Source organism: Cebus imitator, unplaced genomic scaffold, assembly GCF_001604975.1.
Source record: "Cebus imitator isolate Cc_AM_T3 unplaced genomic scaffold, Cebus_imitator-1.0 Scaffold283, whole genome shotgun sequence".
Classification (NCBI taxonomy): domain Eukaryota; kingdom Metazoa; phylum Chordata; class Mammalia; order Primates; family Cebidae; genus Cebus; species Cebus imitator.
The window spans coordinates 598,450-613,916 of record NW_016107598.1 but is presented as its reverse complement, the minus strand read 5'-3'; the positions used below and the strand labels follow the sequence as shown (position 1 = coordinate 613,916).

The following is a 15,467-nucleotide window of genomic DNA, read 5'->3' as shown; positions in this document are numbered from 1 at the left end:
ACATATATATTTAAATCAGTAAATTTTCATTATTTATGGATTCTGTATTTTTGTATTCACCTACTTGCTAAAATGTTTCTGTAACCACTAAATCAATACTCATTGTGCTTTCACAGTCATACATAGACACATACAAAGTGGGAAAACAAAACTCAATAAGGCAATACAATAAAATAAATATGAATTCTGATTTAGAGGGAAGAAATGTCACTGTTTCCATGTAATTCTTTAGACAGAAATTCTACAAGAATCTACAAATTAATTCTTATAATTAATAAATGTATTAAGCAAGTCACCCAATACAAAGCCAATATACAAAATTACTTGCATTTTTTATATTAGCATCACACAAAGAGAAAATACCACCATTTATAAAACTATAAAAATAGTTTCTTATGTTTATAAACTTACAAATATGTCCTAGACCTCTACATTGAAAATAACAAACATTACTTAAAGCCAGATATTACTGAGCTACTGAGTTGGAGAAAATATTTATAATACATATTAGAGAAAATATTAATATCTAAAATAAAGTACCCCTACCAAATGATAACAAATGATAACAGACATCCCAATTTTGAAAATGTTCTTAGACATGTATTTAACAAAAATAACATTCTAATAATCAGTAGGTCTATTCAAAGTTTCTCAATACTGTTAAACACCAGAAAAAAAAATGAAAGCCAGATTAAACATACCTACTACAATAGCTGGAAGACAATATCAAGCATTGAATAATATTTGGATCAACTGAAATTTTCCCTAACACCATAAAATCCCTAGAAGAAAACCTAGGTAAAACCATTCAGGACATAGGCATAGGCAAGGACTTCATGGGTAAAACACCAAAAGCATTGGCAACAAAAGCCGAAGTAGACAAATGGGATCTAATTAAACTCTAGAGCTTCTGTACAGCAAAGGAAACAATCATTAGAGTGACCCAGCAACCAAAAGAATGGGAAAAAATTTTTGCAATCTACCCGTCTGACAAAGGGCTAATATCCAGAATCTATGATGAACTTAAACAAATTTACAAGAGAACAACAAACAACCCTATCAAAAGTGGGTAAAGGATATGAACAGATGCTTCTCAAAGAAGACATATATGAGGCCAAGAAACATATGAAAAAATGCTCATCATCACTGGTCTTTAGAGAAATGCAAATCAAAACCACATTGAGATACCATCTCACGCCAGTTAGAATGGCGATCATTAAAAAATCTGGAGACAACAGATGCTGGAGAGGATGTGGAGAAATAGGAACACTTTTACACTGTTGGTGGGAGTGTAAATTAGTGCAACCGTTGTGAAAGACAGTGTGGTGATTCCTCAAGGATCTAGAAATGGAAATACCATTTGACCCAGCAATCCCATTACTGGGTATATATCCAAAGAATTATAAATTGTTCTATTATAAAGACACATGCACACGTATGTTCATTGTGGCACTGTTTACAATAACAAAGACCTGGAACCAACACAAATGCCCATCAACGATAGACTGGATAAAGAAAATGTAGCACATATACACCATGGAATACTACGCAGCCATATAAAATGATGAGTTTGTGTCCTTTGTGGGAACATAGATGAATCTGGAAACCATCATTCTCAGCAAACTGACACAAGAACAGAAAACCAAACACCGCATGTTATCACTCATAGGCGGGGTTAAACAATTGGAACACGTGGATATAGGGAGGGGAGCATCACATACTGTGGTCAGTTGGGGGGGTAGGGGAGGGACAGTGGGGGAGGGGGAGGGTGAGGAGGGATAATGAGGGGAGAAATATCAGATATAGGTGATGAGGTGTTGAAGGCAGCAAACCACCTTGCCATGTATGTACCTATGCAACAATCCTGCATGATCTGTACATGTACCCCAGAACTTAAAGTACAATAAAAAATTTAAAAAAAAAAAAAGAAATCTTCCTACAGTGCAGGTGGAAATGTGTATAGATATGCTCCTTTTTAAAATCATTTGGCATTAGCAATGGAAGTTGAATATATGAATACTCTGTGACAAAACAATTCTACCTATATGTAAAAACCAAAGAGAAACTAATACTTATGTACACTCGCCATAATACATGTACAAAAATATTTATAACTATAATAGCAGAAACTTAAAATAGATTATAGTAAATTACTTACTATAAGATAAATTACAGTAATTTTAGGTAATTAAGTAGCACAAAACAATAAAAAAAGAAGAAATTACTACTATATGCAACAACATGGGCAGACCTCTTAGATATAATTAATGTTAAGTAAGAGCAGCCAGATAAAACTGAGTAAATATGATTCTATTTTTATTATTCATATATATATATGTGTGTATATACAAAAATATATATACATTTCATGAAAAGGCCAAATGACAATATGTTGATATAATTCAGAATGATAAGTATCTTTGGTAGGGGAGATGGTACAGTGCCTGCTTGGCAGATGCTGGAAAAATTGAACTCAATATGTATGACAGTTACATTTGTAAATTTTGAGTGAGTGAAAAGCTTATGATTTGTGAAATTTTACTGTAGGAATACTATAGATCAAGAAAAAGTTACCAAAAAAAAAAAAAAACACAGAAAAAGATTTGAATATAAATCTATTCTATCATATACCAATGATTTTGTTTGATACATGAGAATAGAAATATGAAACTTTGTAGAACATCCAAAAAACTTCCAGAAAGACATTATGTAGCAATCTAAATTAACGAGAAATGATTTATGCAAGTGTGGCTAGCAGCCTCCCACAAAGACTGCCTTCTCTTCTCCCAAAAAAGTGATTTGATAATAAAAGCACTGTAAATCAATCCACAAAATTTACTTCCTAGGGGTGGAATGCCTAGCTAATGTAAGCTTTACTGGAGTACATAGGATATGTACCAGCTTTTTGCCAAAGATGCCTGTGAGATCATTCTTCAAAAGGCCACCCCTCCTTACTCTTGACATGATATAAACTACTTTTATATTTATGTATGCTGGACATTCCTTTAGCGTACTTTATAGATCTTTAAATAAAACCAGCTGTCATTCCAGCTATCCTTAAGAAGAAGAAGAAAAAAAAAAACCTTTGTCTACAACACTTTTGTATATATAAGAATCACATAATTCTTAGGGTCTGTACCAAGACTTTTTACTACACTAAGCCTGGAGACTATATTTCAAGAAGCATTCCAAAAGGTCCCAAAACAGTTAGTCTGGGTTGTACATTTATAATATACTGCTTTTTACTGTGGTATGAACTATTCATTTTTTGTTGGGCATTGGTCTGCTTGTTTGAAAAATATGATGCCTTTACTCTATGCGATCTGAATTACCTTGGATGATAGAACCTAATATTATAAACAATAAACTAAACATATTCTTATCCTTCAAAAACATTATAAATCTTTTATCTGCCATTTAGATTTCATTTCTCTTTATCCTCACAATTTAGCAACATTATGTGAACATTACATAATCCAAGAAGGAAAGTAGCTGAAGCAATGACTTTTCATATTTATTAAGAATTATCATGTATGCAAAATGATTCTTCACCAGGTAAACTCTTAATTTAACAAAGCTACCTCAGACTTGGACAGGAGGCATATAATTCTCTTATCATATAAATTCAGTGTTAGTTGACTTCAACAATTTTAAAGACTAATGTGCATTATTAAAACATAAATGAAAGATTATAGAGTGATAAACTTACCTAGACTGAACGAAAGGCAGAGAGGTATGCGGTCTTCCAAAAGAAACAAACACAAAGACAGAGAGAAAAAAAAAAAGAAAGAAACAAAACAAAGGAAATGCTGAGAAAAAGCTGAAGAAACTAGAGAGGAATAAATGATCTGCAATTTAAAAGTGGATAGTGACTAGACAACACTCGCAACATTCAGATTGTTTTAAGTGAGAGAACAAGACCTTCTAAAAACCTGTGGCATAAAACAGAAGATGCAACATTCAACAAAATTAATTTTATAATTAGACAAGTGATTTCCTAAATAAGCAACTAAACAAACTATTGACCATATCATGAGCCCTGCAAAATGTCCTTAATTTGCTTACTTCTGCATTTATATAAAATGGAGCTACCACCTATGAGACCTATCCTGGACCTCAAAGTATTATTGCACAAAAAAGCTAAAAGTAGTAAATTATTCTTGAGTTCAAGATATACTGTATAGTAATTCAGACTATTGTGCTTTTAAATTTTTATTAAATAATATGCGTTAATATTTTAATAACATTTAGTATCATGAGCATGTAAAATTAAGGAAATTCTTATAGTGAAAATATAGTATGAGGAAAAGGCCATTAAATATATATAGCTAAATATTTCAGGGAAAGAACACAATTACATTTTCCCCCTAGACTCTGGACTCCATTTGAATATGAAGGTGTCAAAAACCCTAACACCTTGTTTTGTTTAATAACATTTTTAAGAATATTACAATAATGCTGAAGAAATGTATTCTATCTATCAAGTACTTAAAATGTTAACTAAATGAATACACACTGATTATTAGTAATTATAGCAATCTGAATACATATTATCATTTAATGTATTAAACTCCTCATTAACAGCATGGTTTTAAATAAACTAATATTTTATTTTTAAGAAATTGCGAAAATTAATAAATTATACTCTAACATTAAGTATTATCAACATCAGAATTAATATGTATATAATTAATGTACACTTTTCATTATAACATTAAGAATAATTATTCTAATAAGAGTAAGGGAGAAGGTACAGCATATCATTATCCAGCTCCATATATGGAAAAGGCAATTGTGGCTTGCTGATCTTACCAGGTTGCTGATGTTGGATAATGATAGTTCCCATTTTATCAATTATTTTTTCACTGGGATAAGGCTGTATAGTTGTGTAATCAGTCAGACTGCTTTGATACCATTAACTTGTATTTACCCACATATAGTCCACCTGTGTGCAACAATCCTAGAACAATGCCTTTTACACCATAGCAGGTTTTTTCCTTGAATTTCCTATCCCTGGACTGGGGATCTGACAGGCGCAGTGATTTTATCATGATGAAGCTTAAATCAAACAATGTCACAGCCTACGGAAAAGGACACAAATTCTCAACCTGAATGTCCGAGCTCTCATAAAATTCTACAGGTATTAACCAAAGGTCCCCAAAAAAAACTTTTTAGTGATTTTTTTCTCCTAACTTTTTGACTGCTGCTCGACAGAGCAAAACAGTAAGTACAAGTGAACATTTGTTTTCATTTTCTTCATTTTAGTAAAGACACTTTTCATGAGAAACTAATTAATAAATATTTTTGTTGAAATTTACAATTTTACATAAATGAGCATATATTACCAAAGAGAAGACTGCCAGTGATTTCTGGATTATGGAAACACATGCACATACACAACCCAAATATGAAATGTCCTGCAATATATTTTGCTTATTGGCATTGACTTTCATACCTAAGATATTTTCTTTTGTCCTTTCAAATATTAATATTTAATACTTATACTTTCCTTTTAAAGTCTTACTTCAAAATATATCTTAAATTTTTATACTAATAAATATCTGTATTTTCTCCCTTGATACAAAACATGCATGTTCTACATTTGCTGCAATATTTTTTAAAATTCTCCCTATTTTTCCTTATTTAGTATATGCAATTTATTCCAGATTAAAATTTTGATATCTGTATGTTGAATGTTTTTGTGTAGGCTAAAAGTAACCAGTGGTTCTGAAACTGCTCTAAAGTGCTGTTGGCATTCTCAGGAACTCTTTTAGGGTTATTGGAATGAGCAGAATCTGGCGGTCTTCAACCAGAGCAACCCTCTTTTAAGATGTTTTATGTGTTTATATTTCTAGCTAAGCTATTAAACAAACAATATAAATTTTATATTTTTTAACCTTCATTCCCCTTATCGCTCCATTTCCCAAGCAGGCATTTGACAAACTTTCTTCATCTGTCACAATGAAAATTACATTATCTTATAATGTAAAATAAGATAATGACAATATCTTCTCATTATCTTTGTGTGAAATAAATGATAATGTATTACAAATTATTTTCATATAACAGGTAATAACATACATACACATACTCATAATACGTCTTACAAAACATGGAGGAAGATAAGCATAAGTGTCTTATTGACAGATGGTTACAATGAACATAATAAAAATTCTTAAACAAGAAAGACAGGTGTTTATTAGTGAGAGAGCTAGGCTCTTCTGGCAACAAGATCTTTACAGTAAATATTTATTTTCTATAGGCCTTAAGAAGATTTTATTTGTTTTTGTATTTATGGAGATTTGTAGAGTGGCACTATCACAATATCACACTAAAATTCCAATTAATAGTTTGAGTGATACATCCAGACATCCCTAATTTTCCTTCATGAGCATGCTCCTCTGAGCCACCATTCCAATCCTGCACCTTTAATCCTGTGACCCATGATCATTGCACAAATCACAATGCCTTTTCCTCCTGTATTTTTATCCTAATCAATTCATCCCTGGTCAGGTGTTGGTCCCTTATGTCTCTTACGATCACCTTATTCTGGTATAATATACCATAGGAAACTGTACAACCTCTGACAATTAAGTTTACATAAATTATAATTATTAGCAATATTTTAAAATTTACAATAGTAATTTTTAAATTTCTCCTGAGCTTCAGACTCACACTTCCAGTGCTCCAATTACATGTAGAATTTCTACATGCATATGTATCTGGAACTGCAGTTGCAGAATGTCCAAAATTATACAAGTTATCTCCTCTCTTCCCTATTATTCCTTTTCTAATTTAGAAGTCTTAAGTGTTATTTTTATAATCTAGTCAGTTACCCAGACCAATGATTGCTTGATCATTGAATCATATTTTAATATTATAAATACATCTGGACAGACCTTTCTTTCCACTAGATTGTAAGCTCCATGCAGGGAGGGTAGGTGCCTTATTTAAGCCTGTATTCCACATTATGATTAATAAAATATTTAAATAGAAAAAACACAGTACTTCCAGAAGCAATGAGAAGTCAACTCGTCATAAGAACCTTTGCTTTACACAGCTCTTAAATTAGTTCAACCATTGTGAAAGACAGTGTGGCGATTCCTCAAGGACCTAGAAATAGAAATTTCATTTGATCCAGCAATCCCATTACTGGGTATATATGCAAAGGATTATAAATTGTTCTATTATAAAGTCACATGCACACGAATGTTCACTGCAGCACTGTTTACAACAGCAAAGACTTGGAACCAGCCCAAATGCCCATCGATGATAGACTGGACAGGGAAAATGTGGCACATACACACCATAGAATACTATGCAGCCATAAAAAATGATGAGTTCGTGTCCCTTTTAGGGACATGGATAAACCTGGAAACCGTCATTCTCAGCAAACTGACACAAGAACAGAAGATCAAACACCACATGTTCTTACTCATAGGCGGGTGTTGAACAATGAGAACACATGGACACAGGGAGGGGAGCACTACACACTGGGGTCTGTCGAGGGGAAATAGGGGAGGGACAGCGGGGGTTGGGGAGTTGGGGAAAGATAGCATGGGGAGAAATGCCAGATATAGGTGATGAGGAGGAGGGCAGCAAATCACACTGCTATGTGTGTACCTATGCAACAATCTTGCATGTTCTCCACATGTACCCCAAAACCTAAAATGCAATTAAAAAAAAAAAAAAGCAAAACCAGGGAATTCTACACATGTGATAGACAGTCTTCCTAAGGACTCTGCTAGGTGGATAGTCATTTGTTTCCTCTGTTCACACCAAGGGACTATATTGTTTTATAACATGATATTTTGGGAAATTTAAACTCTTCATTTTGGAGACAACAGATGCTGGAGAGGATGTGGAGAAATAGGAACACTTTTGCACTGTTGGTGGGAGTGTAAATTAGTTCAATCGTTGTCGAAGAGAGTGTGGCGATTCCTCAAAACCTAGAAATAGAAATTCCATTTGATCCAGCAATCCCATTACTGGGTATATGCCCAAAGGATTATAAATTGTTCTATTATAAAGACACATGCACACATATGTTCACTGAGGCACTGTTTACAATAGCAAAGACCTGGAACCAACCCAAATGTCTATCAATGATAGACTGGACAAAGAAAATGTGGCACATATACACCATGGAATAGTACACAGTATAAAAAACGATGAGTTCATATCCTTTGTAGGAACATGGATGAATCTGGAAACCATCATTCTCAGCAAACTGACACAAGAACAGAAAATCAAACACTGCATGTTTTCACTCATAGGGGGGTGTTGAACAATGAGAACTCATGGACACAGGGAGGGGAGCATCACACACTGGGGCCTGTTGGGGGGCACCAAGGGAGGGACAGAATGGGGTGGGGAGGTTGGGGGCGATAACTTGGGAAGAAATGCCAGATGTAGGTGACAGGCGGATGGAGGCAGCAAAGCACATTGCCATGTATGTACCTATGCAACAATCCTGCATGATCTGCACATGTACCCCAGAACCTAAGGCACAATAAAAATAAATAAATTTAAAAAAAAGAAAGAACCCAATGTAAAAGTAGTCCTTATTATCAGTAGACACATTTCCATTTTCTTTCTGGAATATCATTTCAAAATGACTGTTACTGAAAATTTTCTTTGTAGAATATTATTTATACACTTTAGAAATTATAATGAATTTCTGATTTCACACCTTAATTACAAAAATTTCTAGTGATGACTGACACTTTGGTTCCTTCTAACATCTCTTTCCTAAGATAATAAAGGCAAATATTTTGGAAAACCTTAATCATGATCACTGCCTGAAAAAGAATAATGTACAGGGTTCACCTTTACTTTTAACAACAGTTGTGAGAAAAGTCACACAAAGTCTAAAGTAGTAAATAGGTCATACCATTTTTAACTCAGGAAATCAAATAACTTCCATATCCAGAGCCCAAATGATTATAGATTGTACTGAAAAAGAGGGAGAAAAAAGATACTGCACTAAAAATAATATTAAGCCAAACATTTTGCATTTTTTAAAAAAAGTAGTCAGCCTTAAAAATATAATGTATATGAATGGCCGTGAAGCCATAAGCCCAGGATCTACAGTATCCAACATGCAGTATGCTGATGTATGTAATTCAAGGCAACGGCATGCAAGTTACTCCCATGAATGATAACGGGAATACAAAAAGAGTAGTATAAAGTTGCCTTAAAAGCAAGAAAATAGAGTACGGAAGTCAACTATGGTCTCAGATTATTTTACATAAAGAATAGATGGCAAAAACATGTATACCTCTGATGATCCCCTATAAGGAGATCGTATGGAAACATAATACTTGGTAAAATTTTTTGAAAAACTTAAGAAATAAGAAGTATGAATTTGAAACAGATGAAATATTTGAAATATAAAGGGTATAAAGAAAATGAACAGATTTATAGAATATATCAAAACTAATTTACATAGTTAGATATACCATATGCTGTATAGGAACACTCAATATTGTAAAATAAAAGATAAAAAAGGCCATCCTCCCTGAATGAATGTAGAAGTTAATGCAATGTCAATCCATATCCCAATGAAATATTTTTTGCAACTTGTCAAAGTAATTTTAAAATTTATGTGTAAAAATAAATCTATAGGAGCAACCATTTAGAATTTTTGTTTTGTTTTTAAAGATCAAAGAATAGTCTGGAAAGCCCAGACACAGATAGATCTATGTATAAGAATCTGTTATATAATAAATGGATAACTTCAAACAGTAGGGAAAGAATATACTTTTGATAAGCAATAGAAGGCTCATACCAAACATTATAATAAAACATACCTATTTAAAGACTTAAATATGAAAAGAAAAAAATAAAGCCAGTATACAGCTAGAAATGGAAACATATTTAAAACCTTAAGGATGGGAAAAATCTTCCAAAGCACAGAAATGTAGTAAGAATTAATTCAGGGAAAGTTTGCCAGAGAAGAAGAAGATGATGATGATGATGATGAAGAAGAACAGCGTAAAGAATAAAACGAATGTCTCAAAGGATCGGCAATACATTACGTGAAAATGATAGCTACCCTTTAATATTTAAAAAGCCATTTTTCAGCATAAGTAGAATTAGCCCATCACAATAAAATGTTAGCAAGGGCATGAAAAGCCAGGGAACCTAGGGGTCATCCAGTTCATAGTGATGGATGAAGAAATACAGAAGCCAGTAAACATGAAAAATTCCAAATTCAAAACACAGAACCATGCATGCACACACATGTACACACATAAAAACACACACACACACACAGAGAGAGAGAGAGAGAGAGAGAGAGAGAGAGAAGACAATAGGACATAGACTAAAAATATATATATATTTTTTGAGACGGAGTCTCGCTCTGTCGCCCCGGGCTGTAGTGCAACGGGGCAATCTCGGCTCACTGCAACCTCTGCCTCCCGTGTTCAAGCAATTCTCCTGCCTCAGCCTCCCTAGTAGCTGGGACTACAAGTGCAGACCATGCCCAACTAATTTTTGTATTTTTAGTAGAGATGGGACTTCACTGTGTTGGCCAGGATGGTCTTGATCTTCTGACCTCATGATCCACTTGCCTCAGCCTCCCAAAGTTCTGTGATTACAGGCAGGAGCCACAGCACCTGGCCTCCACAGATTTTAAAGAGCATTATTATAATTAGAAAATAAGTCGGCTGGGTGTAGTGGCTCATGCCTATAATCCCAGCATTTTGGGAGGCCAAGGAGGGTGGATCACCTGAGATCACGAGTTTGAGACCAGCCTGGCCAACATGGAGAAAGTTCGTCTCTACTAAAAATACAAAAACTAGCCTGGTGTGGTGGCACATGCCTGTAATCCCAGCTACCTGGGAGGCTGAAGCAGAAGAATCATGTAAACTGAAGAGACAGAGGTTGCAGTTAGTGGAGATTGTGCCACTGCACTCTAGCCTGGGCAACAGAGCGAGTCTCCGCCTCAAAAAAAAAAAAAAAAAAAAAATCAATAAATGCTCTTCATAAGAACACGAAACTGAAATGAAAAAAAAAAACAGTTACGTGCAACTTCTCAACAATGTTTATTAATGTATAAAGGGATATATACCACCACCAGTTAGTTTGTGTTTGTTTTTTAATTTTTTAAAAAAATTTAAATAGAGACAAGGTCTCACTATGTTGTCCAGGCTGGTCTTGAACTCACAGCCTCAAGCAATTCTCCCATCTCGGCCTCCAGAACTGTTGGGATAACAGGCGTCGGCCACCACACTAGGCCAAAACTTTAAAAACATAAGCAGTATATAAGTACATCATTTTGCATTTCCTATGCTGTATTGTAAGTTTCTATTTGTTTTGCCTCCCCTATTACGTCTATAAAATTATCGAGTTCTTAGCCATGTTTCATTCCTGTCTACATCTGCAATGCCTGCATAATACAGGACCTGGCACATAAGGAGGCACTCCGTAAATAATGGTTAAAGAATTTCATACTTCCATGAGTAAAGAAAATAAGGACAATACTATCTTCTACCACATATAAACAGAATTGTTTCAGCCACGAGTACCCGCCAGATACGATCTTATAAATGCAGCTGTGTAGCCATGAAGGAGAAGAGGTTATCAGGTGGAGAAATGAGCAGACATTTCCAGCATGGTTGGAAAATCACGTACATTGAATTCCACTTATTTCTGTTTCTGTTAAGTATTTCACTCATTATGGATAACTTCTTGCTGGAAATCTTTTGCACACTTCTATATCATGATGCCTATTAATGTTTTCTACAATTCTTCATACATATTTTTATTATATGTATAACTGAGCTGCAGTAGAATATTATTTGTGACTAAGTTTTTTTGGCTATACTGGGATATCCCTGAAGGCAAGAAATATGCAATTTATATCAGGGACACTGCAGAGAGTCCTGCAGGTTGTGCACTGCACAAGACACCATGTCTAAAGAGATGCTGTACACATCATGAATATCATAAATTGGTATATTTATAACATTAGTTTTCTAATGTATGATAGTAAGGTATCCTGAACAGAGATAATCCTTTATTTTCTAATATGGAAAATTGCTGGAACATGGAAGGTATTTAAAAATATTTATATGAATAAACATATCAAGAATTGAACCAACATCTAATGCACAAAAATTAATGTATAGATTTTTGGTTTTATCTTTCAAGTTGATGTGTAGGGAAAATTTAATTTAACATAGCAAATAATATACATGAAAATATAATAAAATTACAGATCTTTTGGTAACAAATATTGATGAATTTTATGGTTTAAGGACATGCAAAATAAATTCTCTCTAAAGAGAAAATAACGAATTCTATGATTATACTCCAGCACTCATGAATGCTATCAGCATTGGACACTGGGTCCATGAACTTGCTGATTCATATAGTGTTTAATGTCACAAAGAATGATAAGCACTCCTGTTTAGCTTTAAGCAAATGATGTTTTCACTTTCAGGTCTTCAAGGGCACAGTATTCAAGAGACCTATAAATAGAATAAAAGGCATTGGCATAAATAATAATAACCATAAAATAGCTTGAATTTCTTGGCCCTCTATTCTTCCATTTAACCAGTATGTACTGAGTTCTTGCTTTATATAAAATACTGTGGAGTACTAGCATTCTTGAAGCAGATTCATGCCACCAAACTTCTTCCTTCGCAAGATGATGGCTTTTTATTATCTCGCTATTCACAATTTTATTAGGGTAGAAGATGATGTGAAGTTTTGAGATATAATCCCAGGTTGCCAGAGATTTAATAGGGTTTAATCTAGTTTTCAGTTGGGCTCCGCTTAGAATAAAAGTGCTTATCCAGATTTATTATACAAAAGTGATGAATGGAGATGTGATTATTTGTTTTCCCAAGCCATGCTTATTAGGGTTCATTTTAGTAAACACCCTTTGCATTTAACATATGCTATAATTTAGAAAAATATTATTATATGCCATATCTAAGGGGGCTTCATTCTACTGCATAAAGCAAGGAAAGCCTAAGCTACAATGGTCTTGGTGGGGACATTAGTCTTCTTCAGGATATTAAAGCATTCAGAAAGAAACTAATGTATCTAGTCAAAATTTTCTAGATAATTGCATCCTCATGCAGAATGTTTTAAAGGTTATTTTAATGTCGTAAGCTTTTTTTTTATTAAGCTAGATGACTCATAAAGTTAATTAACATCATAATTGAAAGTCTTCGGGGAATAAGGAAAGTATGAACAGTTTGTATCTGCTCTAAGTAAGTGGTTCTTTCTTCTCCTTCTTTCTCTCTCTTTTCTCATTCCTCCTCTTCTATCTCTCCTTTCTCTCCTTTATCCTCTCTTGTTCTCCTCTCCGTCTCTCCTCTCTTTCTCATCTTTTTGATACTGATTTTTATGAAATTAGAACTTACCTACTGCCTTCAAAAGTATATTAAAAAACTACACTCTTTAATGAAAAGGACTGGCAGTTTGATTTTAAAAACACATTTTTCATAAAATTCCGGTATTTTCAGAATTTCTTGAAAATGTCTATTTAAGTAATTCCACATTATGCAGCTAAAGTAGTTAGCTTTAAGTTTCTGATACTTCTCTAAATTTAATCCATTCCTTTTAGCCCACCAAAGTATTTTTCTATTATCCATAGAGGCCATAAACTAATTTCTGGTCTTCTAACTTAGAAACTGAATCTGGTTCTCTAGCCTATAGCTTACGATCTATGCTGCTTGGACAACTGCCATCTTTTTAGAGAGCTTCATTTCAATAATGAAAATATATAATTCTATTAAGAGCAACAGTTTATAAAATAAATACGTGGAGATTTATTTATTGTATATTATAAAAAGCACCATATAAATACATATGTAACACGTACCTACATACATACATACATACATACATACATAAAAAGTATTATTTCCCAGTTTTTAGAGGGAAAAGAGAAGAAATTTGAATATTTAGTAGCAAGATAAATTTAAAATATACATTTTTAAAAACAACTAGTTGAGACTCTAATGTTACAATTGTTTTAAAATGTCAAGGTGATTATTTACACATTGCTACTCACGTGTTTTTAACTCTTTAAATGTTATGTGTATAATATAATTTAAAAAATAGAAAAATATTATATACACTCTGATGTATTTAGTAACATGAAAACATATTAAAACAAAAATATAAATACTCATGAATGTTTAGTGTTAAATGTCAAAATGTATGCTAAAACATGTTCTCATATTCATGTATATTATGTAGTCATATTTACATGTATTATTAAGTAATGCACCTCCAAATTTTTATTAAGATAAATTTATACCTTCACTTAAGCTTTAATAAATGGCAAAATTGAGACTTACGGCTTTCTAAAATATTTTGAATTCAATATTATTCTGAAAGCCATTAGTTTTTGAAGTGTGGTTTCAACTCAGGCACAGAGGAAACCTAAAACTATGGGTATGTCAGTGTTAGTGCAAAATCACTCATCTTTTGGAAATATATCTTAGAATAAAGGGTTACAAGAGGTAAAATATGAAGACTTGAGAGGACAAGGAGTACAGATAAAACATTTCAAAAATAAAGAAGAAATTAATAGTTCCAAGAACAAATATATACTAATTGATAGAGTCTAGATTCGACTTCAATTACATGTCTTTCCATAGTCTAAACATGGCTTCCCAATTCCTCTAATGTTGGGATGATATGAAAGAAATATTTTGAAGAAAAGAGGTATGCTAATAAACTGAGAAACAAAATGAATATGATGATTCTGACACGGAGCTCATTAGACAGTTTCCACCAAATGAAAGCAACTGCAGTGCTTAAAGGACCAGTGATTGATGTAAAATGACTTCAGAACAAGCCTAGAAACCCATGTTTTAATTCTTTCTACCTTGTAAATTATTATCAAAATTAGCCACAAATAATCCAGATAGGAGAACCTAACATTTACTCAATTCTGAAGTGAACTACATATTATATACAGTCATCATATGAACTTTAGAATCTCACTATGACAAAGATATTATTTCCCCACCTTTCACAGACGGGCTGAAGCTAAAACTTGATAGTATTTGTCTGACCATAAAATTCATGCTGTTTTTGCTACACTATATTAACTCTAATAACTAGCATTGCTTTCAAGAAATTATAATTTATTGAATATATTCCATGTTCTCTTCACAAATGGATAAAACATAGTTGGTACAAATACAAAGAATGCAAAGAATGGGATGAAAAACAGTAAAAAGTAGATCAGAACATTTATACATGTAATAGAAACACTGTGCAAGGGGTCTTTACTTTGTACATAATTAATCCTCAAAATCTTAGGAAAATAAATATTTTTTCCCATTTATTTATTTTATTGCATTTTAGGTTTTGGGGTACATGTGAAGAACATGCAAAATTGTTGCATAGGTACACACGTGGCAGTGTGATTTGCTGCCTGCCTCCCCATCACCTACATCTGGCATTTCTCCCCTTGCTATCTCTCCCCAGCT

The 15,467-nt window shown here is 33.3% G+C and overlaps 1 protein-coding gene across 6 annotated transcripts in view; it reads right to left on the bottom strand.

Moving 5' to 3' along the window:
- The window catches only part of ADAMTS3 (ADAM metallopeptidase with thrombospondin type 1 motif 3), a 295,119-nt gene that overhangs the window by 85,927 nt on the left and 193,725 nt on the right, over nt 1-15,467 (bottom strand). For 3 of the 6 annotated variants that reach the window (XM_037728897.1, XM_037728899.1, XM_037728900.1), the window contains exon 5: nt 3,710-3,742. The exons of the other annotated variants lie outside the window; for them this stretch is intronic. In XM_037728897.1, coding sequence (XP_037584825.1) covers nt 3,710-3,742 — 33 coding nt within the window. The remainder of the gene's footprint in view (nt 1-3,709; nt 3,743-15,467) is intronic. 6 annotated transcript variants of the gene reach the window in all.